Genomic DNA, 22,035 nt, shown 5'->3' with positions numbered 1-22,035 from the left:
CTGATTTAAGAATACGCAGCGCTATGAGGTGGTCACGTGTGCCCAAGCTTCTGCATAGTGGTTTAAGCCAATAAGATCTTGGGATTTTATACTCTGGGCATGCAAAAAGCATGTGTGTAATAGATTCGACTTTGGTTTCACAGAAAGGACAAAAAGACGAAGTTTGAGAGGGAGATTTCCAGCGAGCAGTCAGCTCGCGCACCGGAAGGGTACCAACCCTAAATTTGAAATAAAGGGCTCGGTCATATGGCTTCTGAATAATGTCAATATAAGGCTCGAAGCGAACTACATCTTTGAGGAGAAGGAACTCAGTGGTGCATCTACCGAATTGGGAGCTAGAATTCCTTTTTCCTATAACCCAACTCCAGTAGAGTTTCTTCAGCTCAGCTTTTGGAGGCAAAGTTCTATTTAACCAAGCATCTTTAAGACCAAGGTCGTAGAGAAGGGTCTTTATATCTTTTAACCATTTGACTTTATTCCAAGAAGGCATAGAGAGTATTTCAGATAAGCCCTCCGCATACTTAGCTAGCTCGGGGGTCCGCCAGAGCCGTGCCCAGAGAAGTAGAGGGCGTAATCTTGCCAGGTCTTTCAGCGCATAGCACCCTAAATCCGATAGTAAAGGCACTATAGGTGTACTCTGTGGAAGTGCCATCAGTTCCTTATAGAAACTGAAATCGGATTTGGCAAGTTCCTCAATATTATTTGAGCCCCATAACTCAGCACCATAGAGTGCCGAGCTCACGCCCTTTGCTTTGTATATATCCAATGCTGGGGCTATTGGCCTAGTTGAGGAGGAACGGTGTTCTCTAAGAAGGGCACCAGAAACCCTTTTATGGGTTAAAAGCATCTTTTGTACAAAGTAGTGATGAATTGAATGTTTGAATTAATCTCACCCACTGGTAATTGTTCTGGCTGCATATCAGTCAGTTTTCTTTTTTTTTTTTTACCGCCATGACACCTCACGCAGGAACCAGCAATATCCAAATCCTCATGGTCCTGCTCCTTTATGAACAGTCCAGCCTGAACTGTCAGGCCGATCTGGTGATGTTAGTGTTCCCTTCTAACCGGATCCATGACTGGCAGTTCGATATGGATTGTTCCCATGAGTAGCTCACTACTGATTAGCATAAAGCAGATCTCTCTCTAAAGTGGCATGGTGGGTGTAAAACAGTGGCCTGGAATGTGTGCCTGAATGATTACCGTTGGCTGAGCTTAATTCAAGCACTTCATCCATCACCTTGTTGTTGCAGTTGTCACAATATCTTCCGGCGTCTCCGCAACCTCCCTGCATTCTGGGAACAGCCTCTCAACTGGAATGCTGTCCCTCCCTCATTCAGTTTTCTCTCCTCCTATTCCACAACCTTATTGTCTTCTTCTAAGGGATCTTATCCTCTTGGTGTTCCTTCCCACTACTTATTTTACCCAACTGGCATGCATTTCTTTTTAAATATTTGTGGTACTGTGTAATGTACTTGTTCAGCATTGAGGAAAGCACCATAGAATTTCAATAACATAGGTTGCTGCTACTCATGCAGTGGTTGGCCAGGTCAGTGTATGTAGGGTTGGGGGATGCGCCTGGACAGCTTGTGGTCGATATTCTATAGATGCATGTAAGATGACTGTTTTGTACTTTGTCCATACATGTGGCATGGGACTTGCATCACTGCTGCTTGTGCATGCATGGTGGCAGGATAGATAGTGTTTGCTTGATGCAGGTAGGTTTAGGATGCATCACCAGTAGTTATGGATCAACAGTGGTTATTTGGTGATAGTTTTTGGAATGTATGGAGGAGGGTGAATAGTTACTGCTCGTGGTGTGATTGCTGAATGCATGTTTGGTGGCGGTGCATCACCACTTCTCGCGCCGTCATTGTTCAGTTCTCTCAGGTTCATGCATGCATCACCATTGCAATATTGTGATCACTTAGTGCTTGTATGATGGAGGTTGACTTACTGCTGCTCATCAACATAATGTAGATCTGTGCACATGGGGTCATAAAAGCATCACTGCTGCTTGTGCTGTGATTGTTTGATGTAAGTAGGATGAACGGTGCATCAATGTGCTGGTGCTCTAATTACTCTGTGTGTACGGTTGCAAATGTATCACCACTGCTTAAGCTATGGTGAATGCTTAGAGTGTGAATTCTCTGCCAACTGTAGATTAACATCGTGCGGACAGAGCCTGATTTCAATTTGAAGTGACCTGGCTTTGCCTCTCTCCTTTTCTTCCAGAGCCCACGTGGGTCAGCAAGGCTTCTTAAGAATCTGCACATGGACATTGGTTCTCTAGGTGGAGGGTTCGAGTATGAGGTAAGGTTTTCTCATCTCCACTACTCATCTGTGTGTGATCATGCAGGAACACTGGCTGCTGCCATAAATCAGCATCTTTGTGTGCCTTACCACTTCTTATGAAACTGCTAGAAGTGGGGTTTCTTGCCTCACACACAAAGAAGTGGCTTAGGGCTTATATAATAATACCGGTTGAAGTGTGGTAGTAGGTTTGGCAAATGTCTACTTCCGATCTAAAATCGTACAATATCAGTTCTGATAACGACATTTCAGGGTCCCTCTTCCCCAGCTTCCTGCCTCCCTACAGCATGTTCCTTGGTTCCAAAATGACCCACTCTCCGATCACGTTGGTAAGCATACTTAAACTCTTTCGGTTGGGAATGCCCTTTGCACCTAGGTAGAAATCCTGCCTAGTGCCTGTCGTAAACTGGTGTAAACAGCATTGAATTGTATGCTAGTCAAAGACTTTCTTACTAGGGGTGAGTGAAGCATTCCACTCCGCTGACTGAGTTTGCGGAGTTTTGCCCACTCTGCACGTAGCTCCCTAAAAAACTCTGCTAAGTGACACTGAGTTTTTTTCTCTCAAGCGGCTCGCCAACCTTAGGTGGGTGAGCGATTGTGAGGAAAAATCACGCACTAGACCTCCTCTCGATGAGAGATTTTAACGCGTTGGTCACGACTGCTCGTGTTGAGAAATCTGCCGCTCGCGTTGAAGAAGCTGCCGCTTGAGTAGAATGTCTACGCGAGTGGCAGATAGCAGCAGCGCCCCCTGGCACAACCCGTAGTGCTGTTCGCACTGCTTTTACAGCATGGGACAAACCCCTGACCAAAAAAATCAGTGCGAGCAGCGTGACGTAACAGACTCCACCGCTGGCAGAACTCCGCTGAGCGCGGCAGAGGTTTTCCAGTACTTCACGGAGTTCTGCTGAGTAAAATTCCGCTCAGGTCTAGTTCTTCCCCTCCCTTGAGTGATTTAAACTCTGCTCTAGGGATGGCAGTCAGACCATGCAGAGAGAGAATGCCTACTGAACATACAATGGGGAAAACACACCTGGGATTGGGTCCCTGAGAGTGTGGGGTCAAGCATGTCTCCATCCCACAGTGCACCAGTAGTGGTTTTACATTTTTGCTAAACTTAACTGTATTGCTGAGGTTGTGTGACTGTAGAACATACACTTCCAGTGCTCTTCTGTCACAAGCTCCTTGTGTTGTGTTGTCTGTCAGAGTCTTTTGTCCCTGGCTAACAGATTAGGTCAATAGTGAAAGCCACAGAATGCCAGCAGGAAATCATATTCTATCGTTTTACTCAACCAATGCGTAGATCCAGAGGCTCCTATGCATGTCATTGTGTTACAACAAATGTATGAAGGACGTACAATCCTCCAATGGTGGAAGTGTCTCGAGATGTAAATTGATTTTGGAAGTAGGTTCAAAGAAAAGTAGCCTTGTGATGATGCATCACATTGCTGTTTTACTTTGCGCATCAGAATCCAGAAAAATCTAACTTGGGTTCATATCAGTGCAAATTCCACTTGTGAACATTTTGACTGCACTGGCTCTTCCTTGTATATCTAGTTAGTTAGTGCTGCCACCAAGTAACCTGGCCGCATGCTTTTTTTTTGTCTGTCAAAAGTTCCTTTTTTCACCTTGTGTTTCCAGGAATGATATTTTTTGGCATACAAGCAAATTGTCTGATTAGTGACAGATTAAAATGCTTTCCAAATTCCTTGTCTAAGGCCTGCTGTTGTACAAAAACGTCCACTTGAGGGTAAGTAGTTCTGTGGCTTAGAAGAGTTGGTCCACCAATACCTGCAGAGTTTTTTTTGGGGGGGGGGGGCATCCTATGCAGACTGCTGACTACTTCATATAGACAGTGCTTTATCTTACTAAAGGAATGTGTCATAGCCTTCTTCGCTCACCTTCCTGTTGTCATGTCTGACTACTCTGAGCAGTATCATACCTTCATTTCCTCTAGTAAGATCTTGTTTTCCATCTTTAGGTGAGGATTTGAAAATTACCATTAGGTTTTTACTTTTCAGATTCTTTACTCTGCACCTCAGATCCCAGTCCAGTTGTTGGTGGAGGCTTGTCAAGTCCCATCAGCACCTGCCAGTTTGAGGATTGCACCTCAAAGGGATGAAGTCCTGTACAATTCACTAAGGGGCATTGATTGTTTATCTCCACAGTTAACAAATAACATATGCAAGGGCATGGAACAGGGGACACAACACTTTGGCCTTTTGTCCACAAATCTGAAGGCCATTGGGATGTGAGCAGATGTGATAGACTCTACTTTTTACCTTTTTGCATTTAGCCACAAGCGTGGAAATGCCCACTAACCAGCTCACACTGTGAGCCACTGCTGAGAAACCGCACTCTTCGTTTGTGATAATTCATCACAGTATTCGCTTAATTGCTACAATTACAAGGTTTTAAAATATTTCTTTGGATGTCCTTTAGTCACTAACGACCATAGCATAACTTAAAAACCTGCCAATTGCAGATTTATTTACAGGGATTTAAAGCATCATTATATTCGAAATAGTGCTGATGCATATAAAAATGCTTTATAAGGGTAGTTGCAAAGTTTTCTGAAAAATGCGCCAGTAACTCGCTACCAGATTTGGGGAAATGTTCAATAGATTATCAAAAAGCAGGTCAGCACACTGTTTTATGCATTAAGTAGTTGCATAAATGTGATTGCTAAGGTTATAGCATATATCTCGTAGTATATTGTATAAGATATAATATTCACTCAAGGCTGACATGTAATAAAAGGCTGGATGTAAACACATTGGTTGTTATGTTGCCCCTCCCTCCCTTAGGAGACAGAGGAACTGGAGGGGGTGGCCCCTGGCACTCACGAGGACGAGGGTACAGAATCCGAGCTCCACCATCTCAGGGATTCAGAGGAAGATGCAGAGAGTTTGCGAGAGGTGACTCAGCTGTGCTTCCGGAGGCATCTCTGGCCAGTGCCAAGATGTATCCGAAGCCATGTGTGGTTAAAGATTAAATTGAGTGCTGTGTGATAGGAGGCAGCGTTAGTGTATGGTGTTTAATACCCTTTCCTGTAAGGGCATGCGTTTATATATTCTGCTTGGTTTGCCATTAGCTTTGTAACCATCCCTGGGTGTGATGTTTGTCTTTGTGTGTGTGCAGTATTAAAAAAAAAAATGCTAGCTCTATATGTGCAGAAAAATGAAAGTAGGAGTTGCACAGTGCATGCATCCTAGAAGTTTTGAATAACTTCAAACATAGTTATCTTTTTCTCTATCACTGAGTGTGGTGTCTCTTTTGTATCATACAGAGTTCTAGGTTTGTCTCCGTTCTCCCTCTCAGCTCTATACATTTGCTATTCTCCCTCTGATCAAAGACATGAGCTGTGCAAATTGTTATCTAGGGATGAGCATACAGTTCTGTCTGTGTTTAGTACAGGTTAACATGAAATCTAAGTTAAGATACAGTGCCTGGCTTTGTCTGCGGGTCCTGGAGTTCAATAAAAGAAGTCAGTTATGGTTTCTGAAGTCTCTGAATGCTGGTCTGTTGCCAGGAGGAAGTTGATTCTAGGGTTTTGCAGCTGATGTTTGACCTGGCAAAGTGTGGCATGGCTCAGAGCTACTGAAGTCTTAGTGTGTATGGCATGGTAACCTGATAAGCTCCGACTCCTGGAGCCACAAGGTTAATAGAAAGTGGACGCAAATGTATACAAATATGTGGATGGCCTACAAATAGATGGTCCAGGAGAATGAGGAAAGCCAGAGCAAAAGTCTTCCAGTAAATTGGTGTCTATACCTAGACATGTCACTAAATTTTGCTGCAACCTGATGCTCTCCAATATTGGATTTGTTTTATAAATTCACATGCTTGAATCATTCCCAGTAGTCAGGTTGGGAATCCCGGGTACATGAAAATAGCAGTATACAGTGTAAAACATACAATATATAATGTAAACTGGCCATAGACCTGAAACAACATATGTTTAGTAGCACATCCACCTCATTTAAAACCTGAGCCAGTGAGGTGGAAGCTTAAACTCTTCTACTCTCCCTAGAGGGCACCATAGCTCAGACGTATGTCGCACGTCATGCTTGAGGGAGTCCTCTGTCAGAGCTCTGTTCTCTCCTTTCAATGAACCTTAAATTGAATATTCTGTGAGAAGTGTCCCTCTAAACCCTTTCATGAAGGTAGTGCACAAGAGGAGACTTGTACAGCGTACAGAGCATGATTTATTTGGTACAGCACTTGCTGATAAAACCAGAGTGTAAGCGCTACAGAGATTCACCTCTAGTAAAAAATAAGTCTTCAATGGAACTCATTTATGAGACTGTTGGTCCCTTATGCTCCATCGTCGATGATGAAGATACTGTCGCCGATGACACCGTCGAACATTCCGTCGACCACCACACCGTCTATATTGAGCATTCCATCGACGACCATACCATCAACGATGATGACCATACCGTCAACAATGATGACCATACCATTGACAATGAAGTCACCGTCGATGGCATCACCGTTGGGAACCACACAGCCAATAAAAGACTTGGGAGGAAATGTTTTTTTTCTCCTTCAAGGGCGACAGATTTACCTCCAGTGCAATTATTGCAGTCAGATCAAAGAAGAGGCTAGTGATTATGTCTCGCTGACTTCTTACAGCCCATCATAAATGGATGTGTGAGATGTCCCAGATTTTGCAGAGTAAGCAATGGACGATGAGTCCTACAGGGAAAATGTGTATCAGCAGGAGTACAAGTCTGGGAATACTCCAAATGAATTAAGACAGAAACCACCAAAATATTCTAGAGAACTGGATGTGATCCAAGTTCCAGTGGCAGAGGTGTGGAATTTCTATAGCCCGACACCCAGGACGTATTGTTTGGGGTCAAGGACAACAAGTTTTCATGTTTATTTTGTCCTTGGGGAAAATAGGTCCAACCCCCTACAGCACTAACCCTTTAAGCTGCCAGTTTACAGTACCACATTATGGATCAGGGAAGGGCATTGTCTGCATTGAAGGTAATATTTGTGTCCATATGTTATCGCTGTTCGAAATTGTATTAATGGTTCATTAATACAAAGCCTTTTTTTATTGGGGTGAGTGCTCTAAGGAAATAAGGAAATGTTGTAAGCAGTGGTTTCAGTGTAAAAATGTGTACACTTGATTTCAAAGTTTAACAATATGAGGCTACATACAATGCTGCCAGAATGTTCTCTAATTGGATGCAGATATCTGCAGATCCTTGAAAGCACGATTGATGATCATTTGCTTTCAAAACAAAATTTCCACAAAAAAATGCAACTAGGTAAAAAACTGTTTTGTTAAACTGAAATTGTAGAAAACATTTCTTTGAAGTATCATTTAGTAAAATGTGTTGATGCATGCTAGTAGTTCCCCAAAATAATCATAATGGAAATCAGTACAACCAGTTTCAACACTGTAATAGGAAACATGAAAATAAACAAGCAATGGCAAACCCAGTATGACAGATATTGATGGTCAGCCTTTTGATTTTTTCAATGAGTGTCTTGTTTTGATATGGTTTTTGTAAACTTTTGTGGACGCTGCCAGTTCCTCAGCCATCTAGCAAACATTGGCAAAAAGCAATAATATTTTTGGGTCTCAAAAAGCACACATTGCCACAGGTGTCCTTGTGAAGGAGCACAAGCCAGTCGATTCATAGATAGATAGAGATAGAATTTTAATAAAAACAAAAGGTCTTGGTTAACTCCAGACCTACTTATGGGCTCCATTCTTAACGAAAGTAACAACATTTCACCCATGGTATGTGTCCTTGCATTAGTGCAGCGGCTTTCTTGAATTTGCAGAAGTATGTCAGGAAATAGTACTCCTAGAAAATATATCTGAAAGAAACACGTTAGTTAGATTCCTCACCTTAGAATATCCCCAGGCGTCAGACTGGATCCGGAAGATTTTTCGTCAGCAATACCCCTTGCGCGTCGCTAGGCGTCGTCTGCGGCTCCGCGTCCGTCGTCGGCGTCGTGCGCCAGAATGACGTCATCGGAGTACTTAGACGCCGCCCTCGCGCGCTGACGTCAGTTCTTCTTTTTTCCGCGCCAGTAAGCGCAGATCCGGGAGAGCTACCCCTTTTAGTCTTTTTTGACTAAACCCTTTTTGATCATTTTTGATCCCTGTCTCGACATCTGGTGCCGGTAGGATGCCTGGTTTCAAGCCTTGCGACGATTGCCACCGACTGATGTCGGTGACCGATCACCACCGCCGGTGCCTCTTCTGCTTAGGCCTCGACCACGACGCGGAGTCATGCAACGACTGCCAGGCCCTGACTTCGAAGGCTAGGCGGGAGCGGTCCCGCAAGCTTCTCGAGCTTCGCCACTCGGCTCCGCGTCGTGCGCGATCCCGGTCCAGGAGGAGGTCCAAGGATCGCTCGCGGAGCCATAGCCGACGCCATCGCTCGTCCGGCTCCAAGTCGTCGGGTAAGTCTAAGCACTCAAAGAAGTCCAAGAGGCGACACCGCTCTTCGGACTCCCCTCGCCGGTCGCGCGACTCGGCCGAGGGTCAGGGTGGTTCCACCCCCGCGGCTCCGGCGGAGCCGCAGGCGCCGCGTCCGTCCCCATACCCTCCGGTCCCTGGGACTAACGCGACGCCGGCGGAGGTCAGTGCCTTCCTCTCGGCCATGAGGAGCCTGGCCCCGCCGTCGACGCCCGCTGGCGCGCCTTCGGGCCCCGCGGACTCGACTGGGCGACCTTGCCTGCCGGCGGCTCCGGCCCCGGCGCCGTCGACGACTCCGGTCTCGACGCCGCAGGTCCCCGCGGGGCCCATGCCTGGACCCCAGTCGGCGCCGGTTGACCTCGTCACTCCTCCACCGGCGCCGACGCCTGAACCACCGACGCCGTCACCGGCGCCGCCGTCGCACACGCCTACGCCTCCGGTGCCGCCGGCGCCTGTGACGCCGACTCTGCCCCAGTTTAGCCCTCATCCGGACCCGGTGCCGCAGCGGCGTCGATCGACGCCGTATCCGGCGCCGCTTGAGACCCACCATTTCTACAGTCCGGTTCCGGTCATTCCTCCTGTTTATCAGGAATCGGAAGAAGGGGGCGACTGGGAGGGGTTCGAGGACCCTTTAGCTGTCCAGTCACAGCTTTCACAGGACTGGGCAGATGAACTGGGGGAGGCCAGTGGGCTGGACACCTCGCCAGACACTGGATTCACTTCTCCTCCGACCGTGGCTTCGGAGGAGGGTGCAGCATTTTCTGTGGTGCTGCGCAAGGCGGCTGAGGCCCTTGGGCTCGAGTTGCCTGCCGTGGCTGTGAGGACCAACATCCTCACTGAGGTGCTTCAAACCTCAGCAAGCTCCACTGAGCCTCTGCTGCCGTTTAACGAGGCCCTCACTGACGTTCTGCAGGGCACCTGGTCCAAGCCCTCCACAGTTCCTCCTGTGGATAGGAACGTTGCCAGGCGCCACCGCCCTGCTCCGGGCGACCCCAGTTTCCTGTCCCAACACCCCACCCCCGAGAGTCTGGTTATCCAGGCCTCTACCTCCCAATCCTCCTTCCCGACCGCTCCGCCGGACCGGGATTCCAAGAGACTCGAGCAGTTTGGCAAGAAACTGTTCTCGTCCCTTAGTTTGGGCCTGCGGTCCTTAAATACCGCCTGTCTCTTGGACCGTTATTCCCATTCCCTATGGGATGCGGTGGAGGACGTGCTGCCCCTGTGTCCGGAGGAGGTCCAGACGCGTCTTACCCAGGCTTTGGCCGATGGGAGGGATGCAGCACGGCACGCCATAAGATGTGGGCTTGACACCACGGACTCGCTAGGTCGGGCGATTTCCACCACGGTGGCGCTCCGCCGCCACGCCTGGATGCGGTCCACGTCATTCTCCGGGGATGTCCAGAACACCCTCATGGACATGCCCTTTGATGGCACTCGCCTGTTTGGTGAGAAGGCGGACAGTGCGCTGAACCGCTTTAAGGACTCTCGGGCTACGGCCAAATCCTTGGGCCTTTCGGCTCCGCGGGCGCACACCTCCGCTTTTCGCCCCTTTCGTGGCCAAGGAAGGGGCGCCTCCTCCCGTCCGCAGAGCCACCAGCCGCAGAACCAACCTGCGCGCGGTCGCGGACGTGGCTTCCGCCGTGGCGGAAATGGAGGCAGACGTGGTCAGCCCACTTCAACCCCGGCAGCATCCGCCTCAAAGCCCTCCTAGTCCGAGCTTTCAGGCCCATTCCACGCCAGTGGGCGGCAGAGTTCGCCATCACCTGCTCCACTGGCGGTCCATCACATCGGACAGGTGGGTGCTGCAAATCGTCCGAAGGGGCTACTCCCTCCCCTTCGAGACGACGCCTCCAGCCATGCCACCGCAGCACCACCGTATCTCGGGGGATCATTTGGATCTTCTCCGCGAGGAAGTTTCGGCCCTCTTGGCCAAGGGGGCCGTCGAGCGCGTTCCGAGTCCAGAAGTAGGTCGTGGTTGTTATTCCCACTACTTTCTGGTTCCCAAGAAGGGCAAGGGGGGCCTACGCCCTATCTTGGACCTCCGGAACGTCAATGCCTTCCTCCGAAAGGAAAGGTTCAAGATGCTCACGTTGGCTCAGGTTTTAGCTGCCCTAGACCCTGGAGACTGGATGGTAGCGTTGGACTTGCAGGACGCATATTTCCATATCCCCGTCCTGCCGGCCCACCGGCGTTACCTGCGGTTCACGGTGGGCCAAGAGCACTTTCAGTTTACCGTGCTCCCCTTCGGCCTCACCAGTGCCCCTCGGGTGTTCACGAAAGTGATGGCGGTGGTCGCAGCTCATCTGCGCAGATCAGGGGTTCCAGTCTTCCCCTATCTCGACGACTGGTTGTTGAAGGCGGGCTCGCCCCAGGCAGTCGTCTCCCACCTCCAGACTACGGCGGATCTCCTGCATTTGCTGGGGTTTTCCATCAACGTGCCGAAGTCGCACCTAAGTCCCTCTCAGAAGCTCCTCTTCATCGGAGCGGTTCTCGATTCGGCGCAGTTCCGGGTCCATCCTCCGGAACAGCGGGTCCGGGATATACAGGCCCTGATTCCCATCTTTCGGCCTCTATCCCGGGTTTCGGTCAGGCTAGTGTTGCGGCTTCTGGGGCTGATGGCCTCCTGCATCCTACTAGTGCATCACGCCAGGCGGCGCATGCGGGCTCTGCAGTGGGACCTGAAGTTTCAGTGGGCCCAGCATCACGGCAACCTGTCCGACCATGTCTTGATCTCGGAGGGCACTGCACAGCAGTTGCAGTGGTGGCTCACGGACCGCGAGTGGGTCAAGGGCAAGAGCCTCTCCCTTCCCCAACCGGAGCATGTCGTAGTGACGGATGCGTCCCTCCTGGGATGGGGTGGCCATATGGGAGAGGCGGAGATCAGAGGCCTCTGGTCTCCGGCGGAGTCTCGTCTCCACATCAACCTGTTGGAGTTGAGAGCGATCCGGCTTGCACTGAAAGCCTTCCTTCCCTCTGTCAGGGGAAGTGTCGTGCAGGTGTTCACGGACAACACCACCGCCATGTGGTACTGCAACAAACAGGGCGGGGTGGGGTCGTGGACCCTTTGTCAGGAGGCTCTGCGCCTCTGGACATGGCTGGAACACCAGGGCGTCACCCTAGTGGTTCAACATCTGGCGGGCTCTCTGAACGCCAGAGCAGACGAACTCAGCCGCCGGTGCATGATGGATCACGAATGGCGTCTGAACTCCGAAGTGGCGCAAGGTCTCTTTCAGCAGTGGGGAGAGCCTTGGTTAGATCTATTCGCCACCGAAGAGAACGCGCAATGTCAGCAGTTCTGCGCGTTGGAATTTCCAAGGCGGCACTCGCTCGGCGACGCTTTTCGTCACGAGTGGAGTTGCGGTCTGTTGTACGCCTTTCCGCCTATACCACTTCTGCCCAGAGTGCTGAAGAAGATCAGGCACGACCGGGCCCAAGTCATCTTGGTGGCTCCGGATTGGGCACGAAGATACTGGTATCCCGAGCTACTCAGTATGTTGACCGATCCCCCGATACGTCTGCCCCTTCGGGAGGATCTTCTGTCGCAGCAGCAGGGGACGGTCCTCCACCCGAACCTGTCCAGCCTCCACCTCCATGCGTGGAGATTGAGCGGCGGCAGTTGATGCCATTTGACTTGCCTCCTGAAGTCTGTGATATCATTCTGGCAGCCAGGCGTCCCTCCACAAAGACGGTATACGCCTGCCGGTGGAACAAATTTGTGGCATGGTGCACAGCAAAGGCTGTGGATCCCCTTTCCGCCCCTCTTTCTGAGGTTCTCCTCTTCCTTCTTTCTCTGGCCCGGCAGGGCTCTGCCCTGGGCACCCTGAAAGGTTATCTTGCTGCCATCTCCGCCTTCTTGCGGCTTCCTGATCAGCCTTCTCTTTTCAAGTCCCCTGTGGTTACACGCTTTCTCAAAGGCATTACACACACGTTCCCTCCTGTCCCTTTTGTAATGCCTCAGTGGGACTTGAATCTGGTATTGACATTCCTAATGTGCGCTCCCTTCGAGCCTCTTCACAATTGTCCTCTTCGTCTTCTGACTCTTAAGACTGCTTTTCTGGTAGCCATCACCTCGGCTAGACGGGTGAGTGAGCTCCAGGCTTTATCTTCAAAGCCTCCTTTTCTATCTGTTCATCCGGACAAGGTTGTCCTTCGGCCTCGTCCCTCCTTTCTTCCTAAAGTGGTGACTCCATTTCACCTTGGGCAGTCTGTCACCTTGCCCACCTTCTTTCCGCCTCCGCATCCTTCCAAAGAGGAAGAGAGGCTCCACCGTCTGGACCCAAAACGTGCGCTCTCCTTTTATCTGGACCGCACAAAACAGTTCCGGGTGGACGACCAGCTTTTTGTTGGGTACGTGGGCGCTAAGAAGGGGAAAGCTGTGCACAAACGGACCATCTCTCGGTGGGTCGTTTTGTGTATCAAAATTTGCTATTCCTTGGCTAAAAAGGACCCTCCTGCTGGGCTGCGCGCCCATTCTACTCGGGCCACGGCGGCTACTACTGCCTTGGGACGGGGAGTCCCTTTGCAGGACATCTGTCAGGCGGCGACGTGGGCTTCGCTACACACGTTTGCCAGGCATTATTGCCTTGACAGCCAAGTCCGGAGGGATGGCTTCTTTGGCCGTTCTGTCCTCCAGGACTTTCTGGTGTGATCTTGGTTCGCAGACCCACCACCGGGGATGGTATAGCTTGGGTATCTATTCTAAGGTGAGGAATCTAACTAACGTGTTTCTTTCAGATGAACAAGTTACTTACCTTCGGTAACGATGTATCTGTAAGAAACATTAGTTAGTTAGATTCCTCACCGACCCACCCATCCTCCCCGTTCTGCGAACTGACATCTAGGGTTAAGGTTGTCCTTTCAGGCCCCTAGATTTTATTTTTGGCACCAGTGTCGGTCTTTGCATGGCTCTGCGTTCCTGGCGCGGAAGGCTATGTACAAGAACTGACGTCAGCGCGCGAGGGCGGCGTCTAAGTACTCCGATGACGTCATTCCGGCGCACGACGCCGACGACGGACGCGGAGCCGCAGACGACGCCTAGCGACGCGCAAGGGGTATTGCTGACGAAAAATCTTCCGGATCCAGTCTGACGCCTGGGGATATTCTAAGGTGAGGAATCTAACTAACTAATGTTTCTTACAGATACATCGTTACCGAAGGTAAGTAACTTGTTCTTCTAAACTACTGTTTAGCACAAGCAAATATGCAGGTGTAGATTTGCTCATGCGAAAATGTGTTGAGCGTTTCAAGTTCACTTTCCCTCCAACCCTTTTTTTCCCAACCTGGAAGAAGTTTTATTTCTGACATTGTCAGTAGTAAATGTCCAACCTTTCTCAGCATGGGAAAGGATTAGAGAAGAGCTGGCGACACGCATAAAACGTGCAATTTAGTAGGTTTGCACAGACTCCAAAGGGCATTCCAACCCTGGAACTATGGCTTAACGCTAATTCCAGTCCCAGTATGTAGATCTGCGGAAAGATGGCAAAATAAGGAAATTGCTGGGATTCAAACCCTGCTATGGTATGAGCCCGGGCATAATCAAAAAGGCTGATATCAGAGCTTTTATATATTGAGATTGCTGCTATAATTTATCACTGCACTACATGTCACCAAAGCGATAAGTGGATTTCTTTTACAGGACAAGTAGATTTATGAAGCAACCTGTCCCATGGACAAATAGATATTTTATTAAATTCCACACCCCTGCAGTGGCCTTCCTATCAACACTGCAACAAATAATGGATACTTTAAATAAGTTATTACCGCAGCAACCAACTACTAATACTAACATGAGGTTACCTGCTACACCCCTTCTTCTGCCTCCTCAACCTGCTTCTTTACTAATTTCACCTCCTAGGCAGTGGTCACCACTACCTCTTTCTCCAACGCCTAGGGGATCGGTTCATGGAGAAGATATGGACAATATTTACTGAAATGGTTCTACGTACTCTGATGAAGAAGTGGAGCTAAACCGGACTATGATGGAAGAGATGATAATGGATGAGAATTAATTGTCCCAAGTGGAAATGATGGGCCAATTCCACTGGACGCCACAGATGACATCTCTAAATTTCATTCATTAATTGAAAGAGCGACCAACAACTTCAACCTACCAATGACCTCTGTGGATCAACCATTCTTTTTTATGACATTAAAGAGCAGCCTCTGAAATACGTTAAGTTCATATGCATTCTTGGTTATGTCTGGTCGGAAGACCTGAAATTAATGAAGACACCTGCTACTGTTCCAGCTGTGATACCTCATCTGGAGAAGAAAAACAATGCCCCAGATTCTGCTCCATCTTGCCTCACTGGTCATACCAGACTAGATACAATAATTGTTTCATCAGCTGAGTGAAGAACCATGACCCCGATAACACTATCATCTAGTTCACCTGACATGGATAACAAAGATATTGATAATCTGGGCTGGAGAATTTCCTCTATGGCAGCAACTTCAATTAAGACAACCCCTGCCCTGGATATTCTAGGTCATTATGGTGACCAGATGTGGCATGACAGTGCGCCATTACTGGAACTTATCCCTCCTTCATTTAGGATAGGTTTCTCCATTTCCCTCCTATCTTCCGAAATAACATCATCTTTCATATTTTTTAAGCTATTTTTATTTGTATTGAATTCTCTAATAACAGTAATAAACCTACATAATATGACTGCTTTTATTTGTATGGTCTACATTATTAGATACAATCCCCACTATAATTCCCTCTGTTCCAGATGCATGAGTTATCTGCAAATGTCCATCAGCAATGTGCATCGCCTCTTTTTTTTAAATCAAGGGGGCCGTAGCGATCATCTTCAAGCCCCCACCATCCATTCTGCCACTTTCATCCTTCAGTTCCCTCCCATCCTTCCCATAATTTCTCAACTTTTTATACACCCTCTTGGTTTATAGATTTCTTTTTCCATCACTTTACAAAAATCCATTCTTTTTCCCCACTAACCATGTGTCGGGGGGAGTCCACGAACCCCACCTTTGCTCTATTTCGCGTTTTGCTGCCATGCAGCCCATATTTATCAGTAATTCTTGATATCTTTTGTGATCTGTTGGGTCCCAAACCCTCAGGATTCCCAGCTTTGGTATCGGTTCCAGTGGCACCCCTGTTGCCTCTTCCAATGATGTGGTTATTGCCTCCCAGTACATTTGGATGTGGGGACCGCTCCAAAGTGTGTGCCAGAAGGTGCCCTCCGAACCGCATCCCCTAAGGCAGACCACACAATCTGTTTGTCCCATCCTATGTAGCAAAGCGCTTGTGTAGTATACTTTGATCTGGATCTACGTGAAGCTGGCTTTTATTGCTACCTTTGTTGGAAATTGCTGCGTCTTCCACCAGTCTTCCCAGGTCTCGCTCCCATTTACCTTGCAGGATCAGTAGGTCAGGCTGGGTATTCCTCATTAATGTACTGTATGTCAGTGAAATCAGTTTGTCCAAACGCCAATTCTCCAACGGTGAGTCCTCCTGTGTTTCCTCCTCTAGTGGGACACAGCTTTTTAGGGTGTGACGCAACCTTGCATAATTCAGCAACTGTGTTTCAGACATTTAGTACTCTTTTTGTAGGTGAGAGAAGGGGACCGCCCCATTTGCATCCAATAAATCCTTGCAACGCTGTTCCTGGCACAAGTTTGGAACTCCCATAATGGTGTTTTGGGAGTCAATCGGTGTCTCCACCCCATTTTCTTAGTCTATTTCTACGTCCCCATCACCGTCCTTGTCGCTGGGTACATTGTAGGTGATAGTATGACTCCCTATAGTGCGTTTAGATAGCCCCTCCCTCTAATGTCTGCCCTGTCGCATCTGAATGCCGGGTCCTCCCAGTCTGCGTAGGCCCAGTCATTTACCACACCCATTGCACCGCCTCTTAGTATTTTCGTATGTTAAGGAGGGCAATACCCCCGCTAGTATTTTGACCTTAGATGTACCCTCTAGGCTATCTGTGGTTGTCCTCCCGCCCAAAGCAATGATCGGACCAATGAGTCTAGCCTGTTAAAGAATCGCTCCTGAATTCTGTAGGGACTATTTTGGAGATTTTTTTTTTTTCTTTCAAATCTGTTTTATTGAAATTTGCATAAAAATTATATAAGCAATAACAACAGTACAAGTAAGGGAAAATAACAAAAAAGGAAAAGGGGGAAAACGAAAAAGGAAAAAAAAGGGGGTGGGGAGGGAAATAAGAGGGAAAAAGCGTGAATGTCATTCTCCGAATATAGTATTAATTTCCAAAAACAACATTAGTAGTAGAACCCAGTTATTGTACAATATCATATTCCAAACAGTTAACGGAAGAGAGGATGCCATGTATGATCTAAAGTCTTGATCCATGTAAGTAGGTAATTCAAAACTAGTAAGCAATAGAGGAGGGAAGAAGAAGAAGAGAGAGCAACATATCGCTCCAAAGGACAGAAAAGCCCCTTAAGATGGGAAAAAGGAAGAATAAAGAAAAGCATGGAGGAGGTGTGAGATAAGTAGACACATTGATCTACAATACCAAATGCCATGCAACCAATTTGACTAGGTACTTTGTCGGTCTGGTCCCCAGAGATCTTCTACACATGAAGGCAGTAGTTTAGAGAATTTTTAAGCACTGCCCAGAAATGCTATTGGCAGCGATTGCCATTGCTCCACTTCTTGTTCTAGTCTCCTAAGTTTGGGTTCAAGGTTGGCTTCATAGAAGTAGTCTGAAGTGTAGGCTCTCCAGATCCCCAGGTATCTGAATTGGACTGTCTCCACCCTTAATGGTAGGGAAATTGTGCCCTTCCACCGACACACCACCCTGCCCCAACGAGAACAACAGTGACCTTTCCCAAGTGATGGCGAAGCCTGAGTGCTCCTCAAATATACGGAGTAGCTCTCCAAATTTGGCCAGGGATTCGCTGGTATTAGTCAAATATAAAAGAATATAATCTGCATACAAGAAGATGATTTTGTCTTCACCCCCACCACTGGGCCATCTGTGAATCCGCTCCTCCAGGGCCTCTATAGTCAGTGAGAATACCATAGGTGAAAATGGGCAACCTTGCCCAGTACCTCTGCATTTGTTGAATTCCCTCGACATATGGCCATTTAACCTTTGGTCTATCATATTGCATGCTAACCCACTTAAGAAATTTGGGACTAAATCCCATTTTGGTCAATAACACGAAGAGGTAGGTCCATTCAACAGAATCAAATGCCTTGTTGGCATCCAAGGAAATTATCATTTTCCCTATCGGTGAGCAATAGGCAGCCACCAGGTTATAATGCAAACTCCTTAAGTTTATTTGGTTGATCAGCCAGGTATAAACCCATTTTGATCTGTGTGTGCTAGCTCCAGCATGACTCCCTTTATTCTATTTGCTAATAGCTTTGCCAGTATTTTCACATCAGCTTTACCAGTGATATGGGCCTATACGAATCATGCCTGTCTGCAGGCTTGCCCTCTTTTGGAATCAGTATAACCGCTGCCGCACTCATATCATCCGGTAGCTTCCCATCCTGAAAAGCCTTAATGTATGCAGTGTGAAGTTTCTTAAACTGCTCAATCGGAAGCAGTTCGGTTCCGGGGCCTTACCAGATTACATTTGGCTCATCACTGTGGATACCTCTTTGGCCATAATGTCCTGTCCTAGAACTTCCATCTTATCCAGTCCTCACTGTCTCGTGGGGAAGTCATTTACGAAGTCGATCACCTCCCGCTGGGAGGAATACAAATAGTAGGCATAAAAGGACTCCAGATACCTGGCGAACTCTTCTGCAATCTTGTCTCTACATCTCATTAGTTCTCCATATTCTGTTCGCAGTTTCTAATTGTAATTCTTTCCATCTCCCTACTCCCCAGTCATGCTAACAGTTTTCTCGTTTTGTTCCCCCTTTGTATATGCGTCTTTGTTTTCCCAAATAGGACGCTCTTGCCTCATGCTTAGCGCCGTTAGGTACTCCAGGTCTCTCTAGGTTGCACAAATATTCTTCCAGGGTGAGTAGCCTGACCTGTCTCTCCCTTCTGTCCCCTATTTCTTCTGTGATGATAGTCCTGTGATGATATAAGGCCTAATCATGGCCATATATGCTTCCCACCCCACCAATGGGCTCCCCACTGAGGTCGCGTTTTCCCTGAAGTAATACTTAGTCACCCTATCCTGCATGAAGCCTGTTAATTTTCTTCTGGTTGTGTCCCCTCTCATCTTTGCACACATCCTATCAAGGGTTGTGTCCATCACTAGGTTGAAATCCCCACCCTACAATACTAGCACCGACCCAGCCTCCAACAGTATAGTGCTCACTTTCCTTAACATGGCCTTCTAAAGGCCAAGAGGGGCATATATATTAACTAGAAGGATATATTTGCCTTCATATTTGCCCTGTATGAAAATGTAGCTCCCCAATGTATCTGCCCAGGTGTGTTTCGTGTGGAATCGGAGACTTTTCCTTATCAAGATCATTACCCCGCTAGAGCTCGATGTATACTGAGCATATGCCATCAGTCTGTATCTTCCTTGCCCCATTCTGCGATGTTGCTTGTCCATCAGGTGTATTTCTTGCAGGTATGCAATATCTGGTTTGGGTCTATTAAGGTACTTTTGCACTAGACTTAGTTTTACTTCATCCCCCTGGCCATTCACATTCCATGATATTAACGTCAATGAGTGTGTGTGTCATGGTGGAAACAGATGACCCTCCCACAGTGTTGCGTTACTACTTTTAATGGGTAGCTGGGACGGTTCCATTCGGTCGCGGGTGTATTTGCTTTCATAAACTCCCCTTAAACTACCCCCCACCCTACTTTACTGTGCAGTGATTTAGGAAGTAACCATCCCCCAAGTCACAGTATATATGAATCCCAAACCTAAACATTGTAAGTAACTTATGCAATCTTTGTTGGGGCTTAGCTGTCTACCACTTGTGCATTGCAGTTCTTACCACAATGTTCCTCACCGTATAGTCCCCTTTGTGAGAACCATGTACCAATTATGCCCCTGCCCCATCTTGTCCTAAGGCTTGTTCTCTCTTACCAGACCCTGACCTCCATCCTGATAAACATCAACCTAGTTGGTCCGACGTCATGGGTTTCACCAATGCCATCTGGTCGCTGTCTGTCTCGTGCTTGGTTTCCATTTGTTCCGATCTGCTTCCACCTCCCTCAAGGGCGAGGGTTCTGCACCTGTTTGCGGTGAGAACACCTATGTAATGCTGCAGCTCCTTGACAGTTTGTTCCAACGCTGCCTTCATTTTCCGCCTTCGTATGAGAGGAGGCATTGTTCTTCCCTCCTTTGGTGCTTCTCTGCTTCCTTGGTGCGGGTCTCCATCATTTAACCCTCTCACCCTCAGCTGCGGGCCCGACCACAGCCCCCGGTGCTCAAGCCAGGACCAAGCATCCTTCGCAGTTGGGAAGAAGTGGGCCACCCTCAGCTTGGCCATGTACCGGACTGAGTATCGGAGTCCTTTTTATCTCAGCGCCCTTTTGACAGGCAGAAACGTTCTTCGATATCTCTGGACCAGAGTCGTATAGTCCGGATCTAGATGTACTTCATGGCCATCTATAGACCAGGGTTCATGCATTCTTGCAGCCTGGAGGATAACGTCCTTATCCCTGAAGTTCATGAATCCCAAAATTATGAGCCATGGGAGTGCCTATGGCCATGGCAGGTATGATCTAACTCTGTGCCTGCTTCACAGAAAAGAACCGAGAGGGCTTACCTTGTAAAACAGTCTTATCCAGCCACTGCCCCACAAATAACTCTGTATTAGGTCCCTCTGATTTTTCCGGTGCCCCTACAATTCGCACGTTGTGGCACCTGGACCTTCCTTTTGCATCTTCTAGACTATTTGCTGTCTGTTATCTCCTTAGCCCTTTCTGCACACTTCCTAGTAAGTTATTGCACTTGTGGCACGGTGGTGCCTAGTTGATTCTTTGATTCTTTCACCTGGGGTGAGAAGAGAACCCCCAGATACCACCATGCACCCCAGCCCACCTCCCCAGGCCCACCCTCTTCTCTTTTAGACGTCCTTCCTGCCCCCCAAGTCTTGGGCCTATTGAACTGAATGCCCCTTGTGGCAGATCTCACAGTGACCTAGGTACCGGCTGTGATCTTATCTCCTAATGTGCTCTCGGGCCTCAGTTGATGCGGGGGTGGGGGGTAGGGGGGCATTGAATGTACACACCCTGCCTTGTGGGCCTCAATCTCCAGATGGGTCTGCACACCGGGCCTCTCCATACTCTAATAGGGGCCCAGCACCCCGGTGCCATGGAAAAGACTCACTACAGCTGCAGGGGGTTCCGGTCCACGTCCCAGTCTGGTTACTGTGGTTTAGGCTGGTTCAGTTCTCCTGCGGCCTCTGGTGCGGTCACCACTTCCTCCTCTTACTGTGTCGGCGCCACTGCAATTTTGGGTGAGAATATAATGCCTACTTCCGGCAGCCGTCTGGCACACCGATTCCCATGGGCGCTGATCTGCATCCCCTCTCAGGTGGGAAGAGGGGGGGGCGTCAATAGCCGCAGGGGCTGCTGGCTCAGGCTCTGCTGCCCCACATGCAGCCTCCGTAGGATCCTAAAGGCGGGTGTGACAACCCGCCGCAGCCGCTTGTCAGAGGAGCTGTCATTCTAAGGAGAGGTGCTTGTCTTTGCTCCAGCAGCTCTTTCTGCATTGGGACACCTCCGGGGCCCCCAGAGTGTTACATGGAGTATTATCTTGCCTGGCTGATGGGGATTGGGGGTCTAGGATTACTACAGGATCATGTATGGCCTGGCTGGAACTCAGCGAAGGCCAACTACCCCCCCTTCTTTCATTATTGACACAACAATGGATGCTTCAAATACAGTTTTTTACCAGTTAGCAGGGGGGACATGGCTGATTAACATTCTTAGCCGTCTATAATGATGTCTAGTCTAAAATCTTAGACTTGCCTTTTGATGGGCTAACTCTTTTGGTAAACATCTTGATGAAGCTTTGCAAGGCCTTAAGACTTCCACTGACACAGCAAATGTGTGAGGACTGTCGCAGTATTTCAGATTTGGGACGCCTACTTTTCATGGCTCACAATGACCACAAAATTTCAGAGCAGGATTCAACCAAAGAGAAGCTTATGGTAGGTTTTGAGGAAGGAGCACAAGCACGAAACAATGCTATCAGAAATGTGCTTGACTCCCAGCTTGTACCCCCTTTTCCGCTTGGTCCTCAGAAGTTGTGGGATGGAACTTTCCTTTATGCTCCCGCATGGAAGAACATAACATCAGACAAATGGGTGAAACAAATTGTCCAATCAGGCCATACTTTGGATTTCATTC

The 22,035-nt window shown here is 48.3% G+C and overlaps 1 protein-coding gene across 4 annotated transcripts in view; it reads left to right on the top strand.

The window, feature by feature from the left end:
* The window catches only part of CEP164 (centrosomal protein 164), a 341,304-nt gene that overhangs the window by 125,372 nt on the left and 193,897 nt on the right, over nt 1-22,035 (top strand). For 2 of the 4 annotated variants that reach the window (XM_085647439.1, XM_085647437.1), the window contains exons 7-8: nt 2,233-2,310; nt 5,115-5,225. In XM_085647439.1, coding sequence (XP_085503565.1) covers nt 2,233-2,310; nt 5,115-5,225 — 189 coding nt within the window. The remainder of the gene's footprint in view (nt 1-2,232; nt 2,311-5,114; nt 5,226-22,035) is intronic. The other 2 variants (XM_085647440.1, XM_085647438.1) reach the window with 1 other exon arrangement.

Source organism: Triturus cristatus, chromosome 3_2, assembly GCF_964204655.1.
Source record: "Triturus cristatus chromosome 3_2, aTriCri1.1, whole genome shotgun sequence".
In the NCBI taxonomy this organism is placed as follows: Eukaryota; Metazoa; Chordata; class Amphibia; order Caudata; family Salamandridae; genus Triturus; species Triturus cristatus.
This window is presented reverse-complemented; position numbering and strand designations above follow the sequence as displayed.